The sequence below is a fragment of the Glossina fuscipes genome, unplaced genomic scaffold (assembly GCF_014805625.2).
Source record: "Glossina fuscipes isolate IAEA_lab_2018 unplaced genomic scaffold, Yale_Gfus_2 2, whole genome shotgun sequence".
Lineage (NCBI taxonomy): Eukaryota > Metazoa > Arthropoda > Insecta > Diptera > Glossinidae > Glossina > Glossina fuscipes.
The window spans coordinates 15342912-15365776 of NW_023998416.1; the positions used below are offsets into that span (position 1 = coordinate 15342912).

The following is a 22865-nucleotide window of genomic DNA, read 5'->3' on the forward strand; positions in this document are numbered from 1 at the left end:
TAATTATCATTAAGATTTCGGATAAGAGGCTTTTCATCAAATCAAAGAAATAAATATGTTTGCAAAAACTTACTTTGTATGATCCTAAGTTTTTTACAGAACATCCCAATTTGACGTTTCGTCCAGCAGGTACGGTGACATTATCGATGTATTCGGTAAATTCGGGTTCTTCAATAATAGCTGAAATGAGACATGCGTTCATTAGCTTTCATTCAACTAAAAATATTTATCCCTTAAATTAGGAAAAGAAGTGTGAACGCAAACTATTATGTAGTTTGACAAACGGTTGCAAAAAAAATTTCTATCGATAATTTCAAGAACTACTATATAATTTTTTTTTTTAATTAATAAAAGCGAAAAAAAAGCAAGACACTTTAGTTTCAGTTGTAAAAATAAAAATATAATCATAAACTATAGTCATCTTAACCCTTGCATTTTTCTACACTTCTCTTACAAAAAATTTCTAACTTCGAAGCTGCGAATGCAACATTTTTAGATAGAAGGGTATATTCTACGACTGTGACTAATCACTAGTCAAAGACTTTTAGAGGAGGTCATAGAGAAACAATCCTTTGTGCTTTCCTCTTATGGTTTCTTTCGATTTTGATATTCTAAGGGAAGAGTCACAATAAAACACTACAATATTAGTATTGTTATAAAAGCATTTAATTCACTTAAGCCATAAACAAGAAAAATCTTCGTAACTTGTTATAGCTCCTATCTGATGTCGTCGCTAAGAACAATGCCTTAAGTGTTAACTTTAGTACAAAAGACCGAAACTCACAGTGACCTCAAATCAGTGAACTACATTTTATATCAAAATTTTATCTTTAGTTAGTTTTATATTAATTGCATGTTAAACTAATGCGGACATATGCAACATCCAGATCGTCTTGAGATAGATTTTCCTTTTATATTATCCAGATCGATGCAGAATCACTTTCAGACTCGATCTAATCTTGTCTGTCCATCGATCCCATTTTTCACCCACCGGTTTTGTTTCTTTGACCTACAGATCGAAATTTTTTACACATACACATAATACATTGACCTATCTTGGCCCAAGAATGAATGCTGATGAAAATGCCTTATATTACCTTATGTTGAAAAATCGCTATATAAATAACTATGTTCAGCGCGGTCGTGTAGAGTATTCTACGGTGGGCATTGTCTCCCTGCAGTGTATTTACTTGCTTTTATATATATACTTTTTTTTTATTTCATAATCAGGAAATTTTGTTTTATACTGCTTCCTTAATCAATACATGTATGTAGTGTAAGCTGCTTTCATGCATTTTTCATGGAAATTTCTATATTGAACAGCTCCCAAAACGCCAACTGACTTATCCGAAATTTAACATTTTTAAATTTCATTTGAAGGATTTCATTATTTTTCAAATATTTTTTTTTCAAATGCTACCAATTAGACTTTCGTTACCATACAAAGGCTTGCTTTTCATGCAAACCCTTATACGATATAAAATCCAAAAAAATAGGTCTAAGTAATCAAATATTCCTCCAATAGGCCAATTTTCGTCATAAAATACCATAAATTTAATCATGTTAAGGTTTATATCGTCATGGGAATTGCCACATTGGACGGGATCCAAAAAATAGGCCTACTTGGTGTAAACTCGTTATGATTCATTTCTACATCAAATTAATATTTTATACGAATTTTCATCACGAATTATCGAGTTAGAGAGTTTCTGGCATAGAAAGGGAGATTTTAAAAATTGCATTGTATTTGACAGAACGGATTTTCAAAACACAGCTTTGTACGGAGACAAGTGGAAAAAGTGGTTCAATCCAATAGGATTCTTCCTTGTTTCGAAACGCGCCAAAATACCTCAATAACTACGCCTACATTCAGGTTGCACACAAAGATACACGGTCCGATATTAGATGGACAAATAGCCAGACAAGTTTAGATTAATTCAAAAAATGATTCCTAAATCGATCGGTATAATAAGAAGTGCATCTGTCTTAAACATTTTCTCCTTTACAACTTAGACATGATAGAATTGTTAATAATATTGTAATTTTTGTAGTGTAGGATATTTAAACGCCGACTATGCCCGACTGCGAATGTTTCTATTTTATTTATTATTTTATTTACCTTACTATCCTTATAGCTTATAGTACTGTTTTCGAGAGGTATACACTTTTTTTTTTTTTGCAGGTTTTAAATATCCCTCCATAATTCCTACGAAAACGACGATATATATGTAGCAACAAATTTTAATTAATTCATCATGTATTTCCCTAACGCCCAAATCCATGCATTCGTAGGCATATAGCCGTCCACAATAGAAGAAAATTCGTCCCGATTTTTATTCTTACGCTTCTTAATTTGAAAAATGCTATACATATATATGTTGAGATATGCTTGTATTAAGACGTAGAGAGACATTTATGTTATATAGTATAAATGATGTTGTTAACCTAACCTAATATCAGTAGCATAAATCCATAATTAAATCCAATCAAATTTCAATTATTCAACCGATAAATTAACCTGCAATAAACCTACAGTATTTACCACAACATTAATTGACAAGAAAAAGTTTTTATAGTATCGTATCGAACATTCGTGTATGTATATGGATGGATGCATAGATGGATGAATGCGTAAATGGATGGATACATAGATGGATGGATGGGTGGATGGATGGATGGATGAACGAATACCTAAACACGTACGTATTTATATTTATCGTGAACATATTGCAAGTGCATGATAACCACATGTAAATATTTTGAAATATGCCTGAGACACATTGCACTTAAATAGATATATAGCCACATGCAATTATATATATTTTGGACTTAGGCGTTGTGTGTTCTAGTTGACATCATTGTTTCGATATTAATTTCAACATGTCGGTCTCGATAAGGTATGAAATATTTTTTAAAAAGAAATTTTTAAATGTTATATAATAGAAATTCTCATACATGAAATGGAAACTAATTTCATAAATATCTGCAAATATGCATCTGACGAGAAGAAAGCATTAATTGTGAATTTTAGTTTTAATTAGAACGTAGAGAAATTCCTTAATTTGGAAATGCTAATGAAATTGCAGGATTCTCTCTTAGGTATGGCTTTATGAGAGTTTGACGAAACATACCCATTATGCCGGGCGATGAAGGAATAGTAAAAGAGTTATACGTTTAACCAAATGAGTGATGTGTGTGTTTCTTACAGTAGCCAACACCTTACGTAACGTCTTTGTCAAATTTCATACTACTTGTTCTTCCTTTGTTTTTCGAGTCAGAACGATATACAAGATGGTGTTTCTTTTAAGATTTAATAATAATAATCACTCTCACTATAGCTATGACCAAGTATGAGATGTGAACATCAAGTTGGTGGTAGCGATTCTTATCCATTCGACTAATCATGGGGATTTACTTTGGAACGCATTGGAACATAATGATATGAGGTTCCATTGAAATAATCGCAAAGAACCAATGCAATGTGATATGTTATTTATCATGATGCAAAAAAAAAAAAAAAAAAAAAACCAATTCTGACGACGAGTAGCGTCAAGCTTAAAGCACATTATACTGATACAATATTTCTTGGTGGAAGAAACTCATCACACCACCACTACGATACGATAATTGCATAAAACTTAAACTTGTTACTCTTTGCTCACACTCACAATCTAAAGCCTTTTTAACTTTGCACGTCATTGTCGAAGCCCTGAATATAATCAGATGTTATCTACAAAATAATAAGACAAGTATATTCCATTTCTGTAACGGCGATGTGTAGAAAGCAGCAGAGGTTACCTTATCCGTTATGCATTCACTCTGTTTAAAACTGCAACTAACTTAACAACTGTTCTCGAAAATTGTTTGCCTGCACCGTTCATCCTCAATTATCGATCAAATCCTAAAGCGAACTGTTGATACGTTACCGATCCGTTCCAAACTCATTAGCTTTATTTAAAGCAAAAAATTTAAGCCTCTACACCAAATGCAATATTCATGTATTGCACACATTGATATTAGAGTTTACTGTGTTTTTATGACTGACACTATACATACATAAAGACTCTGTAAGCATTGCTGGCACATGCAAACACCCACATGCGTCTAATTATAGGAGCGTAGGATACAAAATACCGCACGTTGTCTGCATAATATCGTGCATATACTGTTGATATTTAAGTGAACCGCAATAGTCATTTGCAACATTGATGACATTGTTATAACCCAGAATGAATACAAAGGACGCATTTCAATGGGTTATATTAAGAGGTTATAATAGGAATATGTTACATGCATATGTAACAAATGCACATATTTACTATGAAAAGACGCGCAAATAAGTTTTTGCATAAAATCACTTGCACTCATGGGAAAAAGACAAAGCTATATGTGCTGTCACTAACGATTATGCAATTGAACCTCTGTTGTGCAGTCAAAACTGTGTTTATAATAAATAAATTTCTCAGTAAAAAATTGCTATTCCATGTTTTTTTTTTTTTTTTTTTTTGTTATACATTTGCCACCAGAACGCAAGGGGATATTAAATTTACCTTTACGTCCGTAATTCCAACAAAGGCAAATTAAATTCGAATTGTATTCCGTGTCTATCTATTCGATGGCCGCTAACATAGAATTTGTACTTTATAGATACGTATTGTACTGCTTTGTTGTGTCGCTCATATCTACGTTATACTCACACACATAGTTTTATTTATATTATCTCATATGTATACATATATATATACATTTTTATGGAAAACCTTACGTAAGAGTATAAATCCTTTTTTAGAATAAATTCGTTGCTCTTTTTTCGAATTGTTTTCCTCTTGCATGCATAACTATATTTCGATTAATGCAAATACATCCTTAGGTTATGATTTCTGTTAACATTAGCTCTGCATTGCATGGAGTAGCTATGCTTTCAATATTTCAATAAAATGTATATGAGAGTCATCTGATTTTCTCAATTATTAGTTCAAGTGCAAACTTTTATTTATTTACCGCAAGATAGAGGAAAAGCAAGCGAAAATTCGCTGAATTTTCTTATATTTGTTTGAATGAATTATAAAAAGTAAACGGAATTTGCACACATTTCATTACAAGCACTTTCTCATGCCAGGTATTCATTTTTTTTTTTTTTTGGAATTTTCTTTTCCCTCTGCGGGTGTGGCTTTCCTGGTTGCATTACAATGAAAATGCATTGTTTTCCTGTTCCAACAATCATATCGTTTACAGGAGAACTAATATACTTGTGTAATTACGAAAATTAAAGGGCGTCTTTGTTTAGGGGGTTTCTCCTCTATCCACATCCGGTACAAAAAAACCTAAAATTACAGAAGACCAACAAAACATTACATATATATGCAATTTCTGAAGCAACGTATGATTCTGCATTAAATTTATCGAAGCGATGCGCCATCATCGTGTAAGCTCTTGTGTAAGTTTCTTTAAATTTGAAAATATTGTTAATAAAATCGCACATTTGATGAGTTAAGTTTTCATGAAAACTAGTCGATTACAAAGAAAAGTAAAACGCTTTGTCTGCCTCATGCACCTTGCGACTCGCCAAAAAAAGTTTAACAAAAGGCAAAAGGAGCTTCAAGTCAAGATAGTTGAATTGCAATATTCGAACGGACAAGATCAGAACGTCAATTAAGTCGTATGTAAATATAAATGCCTGTAAATAATTTGTAAATAGATCTCGTAAGCATTGTGCAATCCTATAAATCTTTGGTACGAACTTAATTTCGAAAAAAGTTTAGTAAAAGCGTAAAATTCCGAAAAGCAGATTTACGTTACAATATTGAAACAAAAGCTTGGTTCAATTATCCTTGAATGGCGTTTACAGATCGAATTACAAAATCCAACTTTCCAAGATTTTTATACAATCGATCTATTATACCTTTCGGCTTATTACAGTCATAACATATGTTACTACAGCCATTTACACTGCTTTTATGTGATTCCAATTCCCACGTGTGCACAGAAACTTTTAAGTACTCTTGAGCAGCGATGTGATGTAGTTCGTACTGTGATTACTTATTATTATCGTCATGGCAACTGCTGTAGAACACTTGCAATCAGAGAAGCTCTCTTGCAATCAACAGGACTTTAACAGAACTACTCGCCTTTCTGAACAATTCGCACTGGCGTTGCCTGCACGTCACACGACTCACTAACGCACGGGCAATCTTTAGAAAAATTTACCGGATATTTTCAACTTTCCAATGAAATGTACACAAAAGCAATTCCCGATTTCCTCCATCCTCTACCTAAAAGCACAGGTAACCAATACCCTACTTATTATAAGACATGTAAGTTACTTTCTCTAAATGCCCAATCAAGCATGAAATGTTATCGTGTTGTAAAAAGTTGTAATAAACTTCACTTTCCTGGTCTCAATTAAAGAAGAGTAAAGCACTGGAAAAAATATGATTGACTACGGCGTCGTTATTTATAATAGACTAGATTTCAGTGACGATTTTTTATGGTTTAGGTTTTCAAAGTAAAAGTTTAGCGGCACTGATAAAACGATGCATTTTTCTTTCGTAAGTTCAGATGAGATGTATGTGCGAGTATGTGTATGTGTGTGCTTGTAAGCCAAGTATTGCTTTTGCACACCTCTCATCTCCAACATCCATACTTTTCGTTTTCGTTCAAACTAACAAATTACGTATTCCCTTATGTTCGGAAAAGAATAAGAAGAACTTCGAAGGTTCTAATCCAAAGTTCTTAAGTTGTAATACAAGCAGTTGTAATACTGCTAACATCACATCTAAAATATATAGTTTGTTATGTATAAATAATAATATGAATGGACTCTTAATACCTATTATTTATTTGTTCAACCTCCTCTAAGCACAAAAATAGACTAAGATCATTTCTTTATCCAACATCAAGTGATTTATTTTAGCGAAACGCTTGAAACACCACAAGGAAACTTCTGTAACCCTGTAAAGGATGTATATTCTCGATCAGCGCAAACTCGGCATCCCTCTCTTTTATCCTCCTTTTCTTCCTCCTTTTGTCACTGTGTCCATCTGTCCGCTTATGTAATGTCTGTAGTCAACACTTTCCTGGGCGCTACAATGAAGCTTTCGCCTTCAAGTTTGGCAGAAACATTGCAAGTTCTGACAGTTCGATATTGAAAATCGCCTGAAGGAAATCCTTAGAATGCAATGCAAACTGAGAAGACCACCTGTGTTTGCAAAGGGAAAACATTTTTTGCTTGCAAGCTACCATAAACACTACGGTAACAAATTGCACGCAACTGTACGCCGCGCGGACAACTCTCCAATGTCTGCCCAATATAAAAATTCCATCCTTTTCTTGAAACGACCGCAACACGCGGAAAGCAGCTTCAGAGATCCTACGAACTACTTATATTTTTGACTAGTATCACGTGTTTAGGCCGTCTGTCATCCTTCGTGGGTTGTGATCGTGAAATTTAAGATTGATAGAAATATTGGAAATCATTCAAAGGACACGTCCACAGTGTAATGAACTAAGCGAAGCTCTGCTTTCAAAAGCGAAAGTTGATATTTTTACTTATCACTCAAACACTATTGCAATAGTAATTAAAATTGAAAAAATCAGTCAAACTCACCCAAATGGTTTTTGACCTAAGCAAACAATTGTCGAGTGGAAAAAATTCGGTTCCAACCAATGTATTATCCTTACGTCCGAGAAATGCACAACCCATACATACACTTAGAGAATTCAAATTTATATGAAAAATAATCGAAATAATGAATACTTTTTAACAGAATTTAAATTATTTTTCAAAAAAATTAACATTATATGTTTGTCTGTTTGTTTATATTCAAACTATTTTGTACACATAATGAATCTGTTGGAACTTGGCATAGCTTGCAGAGAGTCGCTAGCCGTAGTCGCATAAAGAATCTCATTTTCTCTCTGTACAGGTCACATAGAACGTTTAAAGGCTGTACATAAAAAGTAAACACTTCACATATGTACAAATACAATTCTTACGGCATACAAATTCCGTAAAATAACTATAAATTATAAATGGTTCACTCATAAATCTAAAAACTGTTGTCATTCTCTAATTGAATCTCCGTAGCACGATCAATATTTGTCATTTTTATTGCTTTTTAACCATATGTTCATATCAATTGAACCATTAGTTTCAAAACAAAATTGTTAAGACAAAAAGAAAAAAAAATAAAAAAAAAAATGAAAAGAAAAAAAAAACAAAAAGACCACAATCCAGTGACGCTTGCAATTTGGTTAAACATTTATGAAAAGCTACAATCGATTGCATTGTAACCCTAAATGACTAAGAGATGTATTTTTCGTAGTTTGCCCTAATTTTCTACAAATGTAATTTTTCCATTACTGATAAAGCTACACACCATATACGCCAAGCGTATAAATCCATAGTACCGTTACAGGCTAACCATTTGAAATTGTCGTGAATAAAAGCAATTGGAGAACGTGTCTGCCATACATATGCTTGTATATGAACTATGATACTGATGTTGATGCTAGTGCTGATGCTGATGCTGATGCTGATGTTGATGTTGATGCTTATGATGATGACGATGACGATAATGATGATAATGATGATGATAATGATGGGGATGATGACGAGGCCTTGGCTTTGTTACCTCTTTTGTTTCGTTCGAAAATATTAGGAGGCAATCACGTTTGCCAACTTGAACGAATATAATTTTGAGGTGTATTCGTGTGTATATTTTCATATTCATGTATGCATACATATGAATATATATATATATATATATATATATATATGCATTCTGTAAGCTCTTGTACACATATGAGAACATTTACATTTATTATTATTTTTAAGAGTAATACATTATTATTTTGCCAATGTGCGGCTCTGTGATGAATACTAACTTCAAATAATACGCATATTTAAAATTATTACCATTTTTTGGAGATTTCTTACCATAGCACGTCCTTGTATGTAATTAGATCTGATGTATGCTTATATTCGACAAATTAAAACACTAGAGCAGTCAGTCAGTCGCTCAGCCAAAATCTCTCTATGCTTTTTGAAGTCATCCATATTTACGAATGTATGTACAAAATATATAAAAAGCATTCAATGAAGCATTCAAACCAGCAGAATATTGATAGTTAAATAGGAAAATTTTGTGCTTGTCCATGACATATATGAGCACTATATGAGGTCACCTAAACTGAATTATACATCAAGTTATTAGCTTTAAGAAACCGCAATGTTATGATTAGATCTGGATACTTGTTCATACAAATTTAATCAATGAAATTGATTCAAGCGCACAATTTCAAAACTTTTACCGGCAGGCACATAGACAGACATGGCTAAATGAGGTCAGCAACTCGAACCGCCCTTTCATACCTATATTGTACAGCTTTTTCCTTTATGTTTACTAATAAATTCTCTACATTGAAATTAGTTGCTCCGAAAATATGTGTACACATAACCTTGGCGTTAGAATTTGTATGGTATAAGCTTCAGCTTTTTACTAACTGTTCAGTGTACATCAACGTATGACGAGATGGATGTCATTTAGAGTACTGCGTTTTCTCCTTTTTTTTTTACCAGCTAAAACGGGAAAGAAGTTAGCATGGAGGAAAAACGCGAAACAGAAACGGGTTTCCGAGATTTCAGACGAAAAGTCTTGATGGAAAATCGAGCACAATTTATCCGTCTCCAGCGGAAACTATTCAGGAAGGGACCTGCGACTTGGTCCGAGAACATTTCCCGATTGTGACGCATAATACAGGCCTACAGTCTTCTGATTATCGCTGCTTCAGATCAGTGTAGCCATCAGCGGCTCTGTTTGCTAACAAGAGGGCATTCGCAAGCTATCTGATAATAGCATAAAGATCTCAAATAGTAATGATAAATACTTTCACTATTGAACTTTCTAGCAAATATACTTTAATTAAAATTGAATTTTAGCAAAAACTACAAAGAATTTAAAAATATAGACAATAAAATAATAAATGTATGTCGGATATATGTGAGATAAAGGACTCCACTCAGTGGTCGCTTTTCACAAAAAAAAAAACTCATCTACGCGTCAGGATATGATATGGCTGCTGGATTGTAATGGTTGACGTAAATCATTCATGTTATATGAGTGATCTATGCAAGGCTATAGTACGTAACGGACAATACATCGAATTTCTGCCTGCGGTAGTAATAACCATCAGAAGTTTTGTGTGAAATCAAATTTTATTAAGCATAAAATCTTTTGTGAAAATATATCCTTAAAATAACTGTCGCGACGATTGACGAGAATTCTGATGAAACAACGATAGTAACAATGATGATGAATATATGATGTAAACCAGAAATTCTGAACAGAAAACTCAATCTTTAACAGATATGGAGTCGAAACGATAACTTTATTATAAATTCATGTACTGGCTCTCGAGTACTGTGTGAAAACGAGATTATTAAGCAATAATGTGCGTTTATGTTTTGCGTTCATCTTATGTAAATTTTACTCGATTATCATTTGCAGAGAATGAAACTGCAAAATATTCAATGTAAAGGCACAACAACAAAGTTAAGCCTATCAATGCACAATTACCGCCAAACAAGATTTCATTGAATTATCCCATAAGTTATCAAACGAGGGATGAATGCCGGGCCAAATGCAACCATATTTATTGCGACTGTTCAATGCTGTTCTTCTGAGTATTAATAGTCGTAATTGTTGGTAAAGTCTTTAATAAAATCTAGTAGCGATTTATAATTATCTCTTCATATACGAACATGAATATCGATCAAGGTTATGAAGAAAGCACACAATTTTTCATCTCTTCAATATACTTTATTGATAATTATACATGACTGCTACGCAAACATCACATAAGGGTTGGATATAAAACACAATACGTGAATACGAAGAAATGCATAAATTTATCCAAATCATTTGATAGGAAATCTCAAGATTATACGAAAAAGCACAAAACAAGTCAAACTTACTTAACACGTTTTTAAGACAGAGTGAAGAGTGGATCCATCATTTTAAAATATAAAAAGATTTTTTTTGGAAATTTTTGACAGTTAACAAGCAGAGTAACGAAGAGTCAAATGCGGTTTCAATCAACTAAACGATAATTAACTATGATAAGCGAGCATAAGTTCAATATATTTAAAACATAACACATATCAGTAAAAACAATATAATAAAATTTCCAATCGTGCGCTATACATATAAATCTCAGTGGAGAGACGAGAAAAACAAAGAGATTTCTATGATTAAGAAAATAAACTGGAAATCTAGTACGGTATTAAAATAAAATCAATGTGAACGCAGTGCAGTGCAGTGGTTTTCCCCTACCACAACATCGATGTAATGCTTAAATAATAGAAAAAAAATATATCAACGCCATCAGCACTATCAGTCATTTTCGTTTTTCGTCATCAATGGCTGTCATTTTACCATTAATACACAACAGCCAGTGTAAGAGTTGTAAAAACATATGCGAAAAAAAACAACCTGCGTAAAAAACAAGTAAGAAAAATTTACTCGCTCTAATACGAATTCTGAATACCACACACATCGCAATAAGTTAATCTCTAATATGACGGAACAGACCGATTGAACGTATTTTATAAGTTACTATCATTGCATGATTCCACTGATGTATTCTGATCCATAGCTATTGGATGAAATTTTAAGGAAAATCGGAAATATTCGTTTTTGTAAAACGAAGAGGGAGGAACATGAGAAGAATCCCAATTTCGCTAAACATCTTCAGCTTATAAAGTAATATTCGGAATTTCATTACAATTTTGACATATTTTGTCTGAAGGTTGGACTTAACCTTAGGTTAGACAAGCAGACCTGCTGAGGAACCCGGTTAATGTGAATCGGAATAATCAGCATGTCTGACATTGACATATATACACATATACAAGTATATCTGATATATGTATATGTACATCTGATCAGATGTATTAGCTATGTATATAGATCGTGCGTGCATATGCATACATATGTATTAAAATCAGCTGTTGACATATGTGTATGTAGGAAATAAACTGTTAGTGTTACAAACGAATGATTGCAAACGATAATGCTTTCAGCCGTTGATAGAGGGGGAATAAAAATTGCAAAATAAATTTATTCACGTTGACCCAACTATCGTCTATGCATTCATTCAACAAACCAATAAACCATATGCTACCACAATGCATAAAATTTACAACATCTGTTGCTGTGCTTTTCCAAACCCCAATCCGTATAAACGAGGAGGACGAACTAAAAAGCAAATTATCAAAAATATAAAATAACGCTTTGCTACCTCATAAACAACCGCACAACTACATACATATATGGATTGCATTTATATGAATAAACGAAGAAGAAAAAACGAAACAAAACGAAACCGAAAAGAAAAAAGAAAGTAACGAAAACATTTGCATAAATGTCATTCTCGCATCGTATTTAGATAGAAAGCATCACATGTGGTTGCTTCACTTACTGTTAAATGCTGATGATGGTACTGATGAGGCATGAGCTGTATTTCCAGCGACTATGACGCCATTGCTACTGACAACTGTACCTTTACTGCCCGCCAAAATGGAATTCTTAGTAAAATGGTGCATACCAGTGGGAGCATTTATAGTGTTGTCACTGTTACTAATTTGTTGCGGTAAGACGATTTTATTTGCGGAGTCCCCCGTCGTTGCCGAGAGCACCAGGAGGGCCCCAATTAGACGCCAGAGGCTCATCAACTCAACACTTTTTGTACGTTTAATCTGCTGTGCAACCACCATATCCCAATGTTGTTGCAATAACTCAGCAACAACAGCATTCTTTTTTTCACTTATATTCACTTGTCTTTTTTTTTTAGTACATTCACTAACATTTGCAAAATATTTCTTTTTTTTTTTTTTGTTTTAATATACTTTACGAGTACACAAGTATAAAGTTTACAAAGTAAACTGTAATAAGAAAACATAAATGTTTACAATAACAAATGTGCACTTAGATCTCGAAGGCATTCCAATGGATTTTCAATTTTACACAAGGTAAGCTAGTGTAAGTATCTAGTAACTACATCTAAACGCTTTCTTTCAATCATTTCAGTCATGCTACTATTATCATTCTCTTTGCAATGAACAGCAATTTTATTTGGCGATCACAAAGGAATATAAGGAGAAGAGGAGACTATATATATATATCAAATCGATCATATATAATACATGCATTTACCCAACGCCTATCTGTTTATTTTTTACCTATTGCTCTAAAAATTTAATGAACACATTGGCATATGTCGCTGTCAAAGAAACGTGGCCTAAGTTTATCACTATGCTTCCGAACAATAACAACATAATATAGTGTTTAGTGGGCGATGTCGCTTTGGTCGCAAGCAGATATTTAGAAATACACAAGAATTTCTTTAATCGATTGCCTTCAAATTGATAAAATAAGACAATAAGAAAAGAATGCTTAGTCAAAGCTTCTGGTTCAGAGAAGTGCAAGAATGCAAATAAAATTACGAAGCGAAGAAGTAAAAGCAAATTCATGAACACCTTTACGGAAACAAGAAATAAAATAAAAATCAATTTCTATATAGATGTTGTTAGCATCTCTCTGGAGTTTAGCGAATAGTATTGAATATTTGCTAATAGAAACTATTTGGTATTTTTTCCCTAAAGAGTACTCTAACGTTAACATCCAACTTCTGCTCTCAACTTTCATAGGTGAATTTTTCTCGAGATAAACATATGCTTATCTCTCTATTATTCGCTTTTCTCTTCCTCTCTTTACATCCCTTTCGCTCATTTCCTTTTCTCCTTCTCTCTCTTTCCAGCCGTTCACGTTAATCTAGAGAACGTCGTGGTTTTGAATTTCAATAAAATTTCGTTGTAAGTTTGCATGAAACAAAAGTTATTCTAGGCTTCCAAACAAGATCTTAAAACTTTGAGATTTTGTTGATATTCATTTAAAAAAAAAAAAAAAAAAGGAGAAAAAAATTTCGCTTACACACACACAGCAACAGAGATACGAAGAAAAACAATGCATTCATTACGAATAAATTTTAATATCTACAAAACTTATATGTATGCAAGTGAACGTGCGTGTGTGTATATATGTGCATGGATTACTTTCTTATTTGTTTGCATTCGCATATGAAAACATATTTGCTTTATCTCGAAGAATGTTTATGGCTCTTTAAAACAAAAGTTGATTTCCTTTCCTTCCCTTTCCTTTCCTTTCTATGTGTCCTTTTTTTTCCTATTGGGATTATTTTCTTCAATTTCTCTTTTGGGATCATTTAAATGAAAATTCATATAAAAGTTACAAAAAATAAATAAATAAAAGTTAATATCAAAATTATATATATATATATATATATATATATAGATTATATATATATGCAATATAACGATTACAATTTTTCACCAGTTCTTCTTATTAAGCTATTAATATATGCAATATTTTGAAATCGGAAAAGATATTCTGAGAGAAAGTGCATATTAGGAAAAAGGTATATTTGAACGGAAACATATTACGTTAAATTATCGCATGATATACTTTAAGGAAAGAATTAAACTGAATGAATAACAATTTCACTTTCGTAAACAATCATAAAGCAATCATTCATCATGGAGGGAATGAATGCCTCCCGTACGGAAAGAAAGAGGAGAAGAGCAAGAGATAGCAAGAGGAAATGGCCGCGGCCTGGGGCAAGTGTACTCAATCGACAAGTGTTATGAACCATTACCAACCGAGCGCTACTATTTTTTTTTTTTTTTTTAATATCACCAACTATTCTAGAGAAGTCCGTTACAGGCGTAACATGTTGATGGCCAGAAAGACTTGGTGAGAGAGAGTGAGGAAGAGATTGCCGCAGTAAAGTGAATGTGTTTTCGGCTCTAATCAGTAAATGTTATGCGGTTATTAACTGAACACTCACTGTACCTCTTACCCGATATGATTGCAAGTCGCATTGTTTGCGGTTTGAACTAACATGATTGTCGCAACTGTGACCTACTCGACAATGCGGCAGCCCACAGTTACAACTACATACCAATCATAATTTAAGTATAGTCTATCGGATTTAACTCGGCTTTTTAATCACTTGACTTGAGCACAGGTTCGCTTAGTTCGAATTTGAATTTACTTTAACTTCCCCAAAGGAGAAGATTACTTTCCACCTGCGGATAGTAATTTAACGATTCCCTTCACAATAACTGTTACACATTAGCGCAATAGGAATCCAATGAAGTCTATATATTTTTGATTAATATGCTATTTAACTATAATACAAACAAATTTCAATTTCTTAAGCCAAAAGTCGGTTTGGATATTTCCCGTCATATTCGTTAATGGATATGGGCGAACGGAAAATCTCAGCAGAAGACCTCCTTACTGGATATCAAAAAATTCGAACTACTATTTACAAAAGTACTATTTTGCATTAATAGCAGATCGACTGAATTAATTTTCATGTACAAACAACATAATATTAATATACGTTTAACAAATATTGCATCGAATTTGAAAATAATATCAAGTGTTGTCCGTAAAATTTTTTTTGATCCTTTTCTCTGATGGTTTTTCAATTTCTTAGCATTATGGGCATATATGCCCTCGCTCTTCAACCCATGCCTAATAAAATTTATGCAAGAACAAGTCTTATTACCAATTTCATGATTTTGAGGAACCAAAAAAATTGATGAATTGATTGGGAGCATAGTTAAATCACAATAAATAGGCTTAGAGAGTCAATAGATTTTCAAGGGGCAAGAAGTATTAATTGAAAGGCGAGGAAGTATAACTCAAATAGGTAAATACCAATGCCACTAAGTGTGAGTTTATACATTTGCTGAAGCATCCTTCTGGGAGGGTACCTCTCTCATCAACCCAAATTAATAGTGAGTTTTCATAAATTTATCTTAGGTGTTGCTTTCCTCAATTTTTAAAAGCAAATTTTTACTTAGTTCATGAAACTATTAGGGATATTATCGAGCTGTTCAAAGGATTTATGCGAATAAAACACACCCAAAAAAATTTTAACGGAAATCCAACTATATCTTTCCTGCGTTATTGGATGTGTCCTTCATTTTAATGCGATTAATTTTAATCTTTCTCTCTTTCTTTGAAAAAGTTATTACCGTTGAAAAAGTCGGTATTAAAAGGCAAGAATAAAATATATATATATATATATATATATATATATATATATATATATATATATGCATATATATGTATGAAAGGAAAAAAAAAGAAAAGAAAAAGCAAATGTTGTTTTTTTTTGTCGTTTGTGGTTTTTATAATGTTTTCATTAAATAAAATTTCCAAGATTAGCAGAAAGTTTTTTGGAAAACTTCAACATATGCTAGACACTTATGAACACGCACGCATAAATAAGAATATTTTTGTATGCAGACAGACACGTCCCCATGCATATGCACATGTGTGCGTATGAATGCATGTTGATGACTGCCGTACTTTATGTCGAAATAATAATAATAATAATACTTTCATGTATGTTTACAAATATTTTTATATATGTTGTGCGCTTGGTTGTTTGTCTGTTTGTTTGTCTTCTTGTTCGCATTTTCAAATTAAGATTTCTGAGGCGTGTTATAAACATACAAATGAAAGCAATTAAATTATATTTAAATTATGAAAATTAATTGCAAAACTTTTACCTGAAGTGCCTGAACGATAAAATCAAAAAATGTCACAAAATAATGACTCAAAGAATGAATTAGCCTTACGCTTATATATATATAAATACATATGTATATATGAATGGAGAGCACATTTAACATACTTTTTGCATATTTTTTATTTGCATTTAATGAAATTATTATTATATTGTATGTCTGCATACACATAATACGTGAATGGAATAAAAATTTCATTTATATATATATTTGTTCGTGTTTAACTTAATCTTTTTTTTTTTTTTTTTCGTACACAAAACTCATATAAAATAATTGGAACCAAAGGAAACCTTTTCATTAAAAATCTACCGCATAGAGGAGGAAAAAGTTTTACTTTTTAAAATTTATGAGAATTCATGTCTTTGACTATGACCCACAAACATTAATTAATATATTAGCTTTGCTCATATTTATAACCATTCGAAACCAACCGAAAAGAATGACAGTAGTATACCCGATTTGTAAGAATTTAACTAATTCATCTAAATGCCTTATTCCTGACATCAGATATGATTCAAATTTCAACTACTAATAATCGCGTCCCGGTAGAACCCCATTGGGTGCGATATCATCTCTGCGCAAAGATGATATTTTTTTTTGCAACGCATCATCCGTTGTTGACTCGCTGAACATTCAAGAAGAAGACGAAGACGACAATGTTTAATACTCCGTTATATCAAGACCCCTACATGGCACTGCCTCCTCTTAACCTGGCCACAGTAACAATCCAGAAGGAAAGTCAATAAGAATGCATGTCCTTGATGATTGTAACCTACCACGGTCATCCGTCTATCTATGACTTTTTCGTTCCTCTTGCCACGCAAACAGAAAAAAAACATCAAAAATTATTTTTATCTAAAATTGAGAGCAACTTGAAAACTTTTTTCGCAAATAACCTTGGTTTGTCAAAATAAGCAAAATTGTTTATAAGCTTAAGCTTATATATGATATGGGATAGCATCTCTCACGAGCTCATTGTAAGAATATTTCCGATCGATTGATTGACACTTGTACTAGTAACGAACTATCTGGCAATTTCCACACATTAGTTTCACGTGGTTGACCTAAAATAATTATAATAAAACGAGAATACTTTTTTTACCCATCACCCAACAATGAGGGTACACACATTTTGTCATAACGTTTGCAACATCCAAAAAGAAGCTTCAGTGACCTAATAAATTATATATATTCTTGATCAGCGTAAAATTCTGAATTGATTAAGCTATGTCTGTCCGTCTGGGTATCGACTTCGAGTTTGGTAGGAAAATTGAGAGATCTCGCACACATGTTGGAATTGAAAATGGATCAAATCGGTTAGAAGACACGCCCACAGCACTAAAAATACCTCTGCTTTTCAAAGCGTTTTTGGCGCATTACTCGTAAACTACACCAAGTGAATCTACGCACATTCTATAGGCGAATCTATGGGGTCAGAACAAACGCCTTTAGCAAAGCGTAAAGTGAATGCAACTCCGTTTCACTAAGCAAAAATTTGCTCATTACTAATTACACTACTATTTATGTGCAAAAATTGGAAAAAATCGCCCATACCCAAACAAAGTTCTAACTGAATAACTTTTCTTCACTTTTTTAAGGTTGTACGTTTATCAATCATAAGATAAACAAGACAGAATGCCTAGAACTATTTTGTACATTACCTGAATGAAGATATATTATCTGCCTAAAAAAGCATTATTTCTGAAACAAATTTGGTGGACACCAGAACGGGGTGAAAGTGAAAGGCGACAAGCTGAGTGTCCCAACCGACTATCACTTTCTTACTACATATTATTGCTTGTTATAATACCATCCTATGAGTGGAGATTTGCATAAATAGAAATATTTACAATTTACGTAAGTATATACCTCTTTAAGCACTCAATAAGCGGAAGCATATTTCTAAAAATAAATCCGCGGAAGTCGGTTAACCAAATCTATTCGTAATAATCCTCAGCACTTGAGGCGTAGTCGTCACGTTCATCGATATTTAGTTTCATCTCAAAATTTCCTCTGATATGGGCATTTTTTAAGCCTTTTAAAGCAATTCCAATCGCAAAATCCCGAATCCCGAATCCCGAAACAAGTCAGATAAAAAGCTAACCAATTAAATCTAAGCGAGGGAAAGAATATTATTAGATAACATAACATATGCACTAAATATGTTTTCGTCAAATTATTTCAATTGAAAGCGCAAACGTTTATATTCATTAACACTTTCGCGACGACGAGGGATGTACGCATGCGGCAATTACATGGCGCGTCACATTGAGCAGTCATTTATTGCTTCACAGCAGCTGAATATGGTAAAGAATGGTGAAGTATGGCACTGGTACACGATCGCGAAAATGTTAATGATTTATTTTTAACGTATGATGAACGGCAAAAATTATTAAGAAAAATTTTATAAATTTGTGCTTCTAACCCTCTAAACAATTATGGCGTGTATTAAGAAGGAAAATGCAAGAAAAAAAAATGTATTAAATGTATGTTCGCTTGTTGTTGACGCTTTAAGACTACACAAAAAAAAAAAAAAAAAAAATTGTAAATTGTTTTCTGCTCGATGTTCGTTCTATATAATGTCATAGTTTAAGTCGTAGACTGGTTGAGTTCGCCACTTCTTTGTATTTGAAAACTAAAAAAAAAATATTGTAAAAACTGTTTACTTTGAAGTGAAAGTTTTCTTTACAAGAAGTGTTTCCTTTGAACTTTGCCGTAGCCTTTTTTTTTTCTATAATGTTAGTCGCAGCTTAATCCTTTAACCTTAATGATGGTGGGTTATTTCGACTGAATGTTGTATACATTGTAGTTAAAAAAAGAAAACAACAAAAGTGTCACATAAATTCCTCCCTCGCAACAGAGAGACGACTCGTTTTTCACATAATCACCGGCTAAAATACATGGGCGGTTCGATATTGTGAAATGTCTCTGAAAACGAAATCAGATAGCAATTTGCTAACATAAAGACAGAATTTATGTCAAAATATTTTTTTACAATTTTTTTTTTTTTTTTTTTAAATCAACACAAGTTAATAAGTTTGATTTTAAGTTTCAAGAGGATTTCTTTAAAATTGTGAATGTTTTTGCTAATGAATGTTCAAAGACACACATACTCGTAGCCCGAAAGATATTATCGACATAAGCCAGTGTGTATGTCAAAATAGTCAACACAAGAATGAATAACTTTGGTTTCAAGTTGAAGAGGATTTCTTTAAATGTTGGCATCTTTAGTTAATGAACGTTTAAAAGCACATTACTCGCATACTTTGGCTTCATATCATCTTCTCAAAAATATTATATATAAGAGATGTGAGGTAAAAAAAAATAAATAAAAAAATAAAATATAATTACAAAAGGAAAAGATTTTCAGCTTTAAGGAGAACATTGAAAACTTTTTACTGAATGAAGACAAAAAACGTGTTTCACGCAATTTCAATAAACATCGAATTGAATGGAAGGGAAACCGTTTATTTCATATTCAATTGGACAGAATTTTTTACGTTGATTTTACGTCATTGATATTAATTTTCAAATTTCCAACATTGAGAAGTGAAAAAATTCTCTTATAGCTCTTCTTATCATCCGTTTTATGTAATTTATGCAAAAATTTATGCATAAATCTGTGGCGCATATATATCCATACATATATCGATGCTTTAAGCAAAATCACAAATTAATGATCCAGTTTTTTTTTTGGATGGGATTTAGCAGCCACTATTTTACTTTATTGAAAAGTGTTCAGCGAAGATGAATATCCCGGTGGGTAAATTTTGTAAAAATATGCGAAAGCACAAGCCTTACGTAGAAGACATATAAATGGGGAAAATATCATTTTTTGTTTTTTTTTTTTTTTTTTTTTTGGAAATAAATATAATTGTTAATTTTTTTTTTTTTTTTTTTTTTTTTATATATATCAAAGAATGCGCACACATACATATGAATTCGAATTCTTTTAAAAATCACAGTTTTAAACCCAAACCTGTTTATATTTGCAAAAAAGCTAATGGAAACATCGACTACAACATAACAACATAAACATAAACATAATCACACCCAGAGACAAAAATGTATTGCAGTAAGTATTTAGTGAAATATACAAAAATAATACAATCATATGTACGAACCACCTCTTCGCGTATTCAGGCCCACTTTATGAAAAGGAAATAATAAATGGAATGCAATAGTGAAATAACGTTAAGAGCAGACAAAAGCACAGACAACCATAGGAATATAGCATGTAAGCAAATACATTAGAACACAACCGTTGAGTGCATATTTCTTTCTTAGATTTCTACAAGTATTTGATTGAATATTTTCAGTGAAAATACATAAAGCAATTTATGAATTAAAATGATGAAAGTAAAGCAATCTTACACATGCAGCGTCACGAAAATGTCTTAGGATCGTACTGTACGCTTCTGCATATATTCATCAAAATCCCGGTAAGAGAGTGAGTGCAGTCTTTTGAATTTCTGATGGCATTAAAGTAGTATTCTTTTTCTATTTGTCGTGAACTTCACCAATATAGATTAGCTAGGGAAAGCGTATTCTACAATTGTATTGCGATTACCTTATTAGCATGTTGCAAAAGATCTTATAACTACGGAAGGTATGAAGAGCATTATATTCAGTGAAAAAATTTATCAATATTTAATTAGCCTAAGAGGACGATTTTCGGAAAGGGAGTCGTCGAGCGACTAAAAGACATCGTTGACTTGCATATGCAAAGAATGCCTATTGTCTTACTTTACCATGAATTGTTTCTTACTTAAGAGCAACGTCGGATATATTTTCAAAGCATAACCTTCTTAGCAATCAAAACATGCTTACTACGTTTACGTTTCTTTGTATGTGTTAACATCAAAGCGTCCTTATATATGGACATGCTTATGCATATACATATTTACATATATACATGCATACCTGTATGTTCACACAATATGTTCATATATACATCTATATGTGTACAATATGTATATTCACATATACATACTCACATATCCCAATATATGTCTCTATATAACTCTATATCACGGTCTGTCTAATGTGGAAAGACTATTAAATCCGAACTCTGCACTTGAATTAAAGGATCAAGAGCTAGACTAACATTACAGAAAAAAAAAATAATAATAACAAAACAAAAGCTTTAAGAGCGCTAAGTAAGTTAATTGTATGGTGTTCGAACACAGGCAATACAAACTTCAATGAGCTTAAGCAATTGAATGCCGCTTGATGTGTACCGCGTTTTTATTACTTTACTTGATTATCATCACTTTGCCAATACAACATCAAACATTGCACGTTACACACTCTCAACTATAATCCTCCTCTCTTCCTGTCTTTGCATCTTTTTCGAGTAAAGTTCAGTTCAGTTTTAATAAGCATTTATATGAAAATCTGATCATTTATTTTTATTCTATGTATATATATATATATATATCTTCGCATTACACATTTCCATAAATGTTTTATGCATTTCTATTTTTTTCATTTCTTTTCCTTTTTCAATGCAGTTTTAATGGCTTATCATGGGCAATAAAATGTTAATGTGGTAATCCTTTAATATTTTTGTATTGATAACTTTGCACATATTTATAATGTATGAACAACATGCACGCATTGCTTGCCCACCTTGGCCCGATAATAACAGAAAACTGTTTGACTAACAGAACACAAACAAACAAACAGTTTAATGCTCTGATATTCACTAAATCATATCTAATCAATAAATAATAATGATGTATTGAGTTTAAATTGAGTCTAACAACATATATAGCAACTAATGTAAACTTTCATCTAAGAGCTTAATAGACGATATTGTCGAAGCGATAAATAATTCTCAAGATTTACATATTTTCATGATAATTATGTTCGATCTTATATTTACTATTATGCGCACCATTCGATCGATCACTTGCTTTTTGCTTTTAGTTATTCATTCGTTTATCTATTTATTTTGCTTCAATAAAATATCAAAAAGAAAAAAAAAAAAAAAAAAAAGAAAAGAAAATCCGCATATTAACGGTATGAATAAATTAAAATAAAAATTTTACGTAAAATATAATTCAAAAAAAAAGACAATACTAAATATTTTTATATCTATTTATTTATATTTAGATATTGACTTGATTTCGTTTAAGTCACTATACGCAATATACATCCGTTCAAACAATGTAAATAC

At 32.2% G+C, this 22865-nt stretch overlaps 1 protein-coding gene across 2 annotated transcripts in view; it reads right to left on the reverse strand.

Annotated features, from left to right (window-relative positions):
* LOC119634033 (neurotrimin) overlaps positions 1 to 22612 on the reverse strand; it is a 79696-nt gene extending 57084 nt beyond the window's left edge. The window contains exons 1-3 of one of the 2 annotated variants that reach the window (XM_038027941.1): positions 22584 to 22612; positions 12481 to 12943; positions 74 to 180 (exon numbers count right to left, since the gene is read on the reverse strand). In XM_038027941.1, coding sequence (XP_037883869.1) covers positions 74 to 180; positions 12481 to 12775 — 402 coding nt within the window. In that variant the 5' untranslated portion in view covers positions 12776 to 12943; positions 22584 to 22612. Of the gene's footprint in view, positions 1 to 73; positions 181 to 12480; positions 12944 to 22449; positions 22532 to 22583 lie in introns of those variants that run through there. The other variant, XM_038027940.1, reaches the window with a different exon arrangement.
* Between the last annotated feature and the right edge of the window lie 253 nt (positions 22613 to 22865).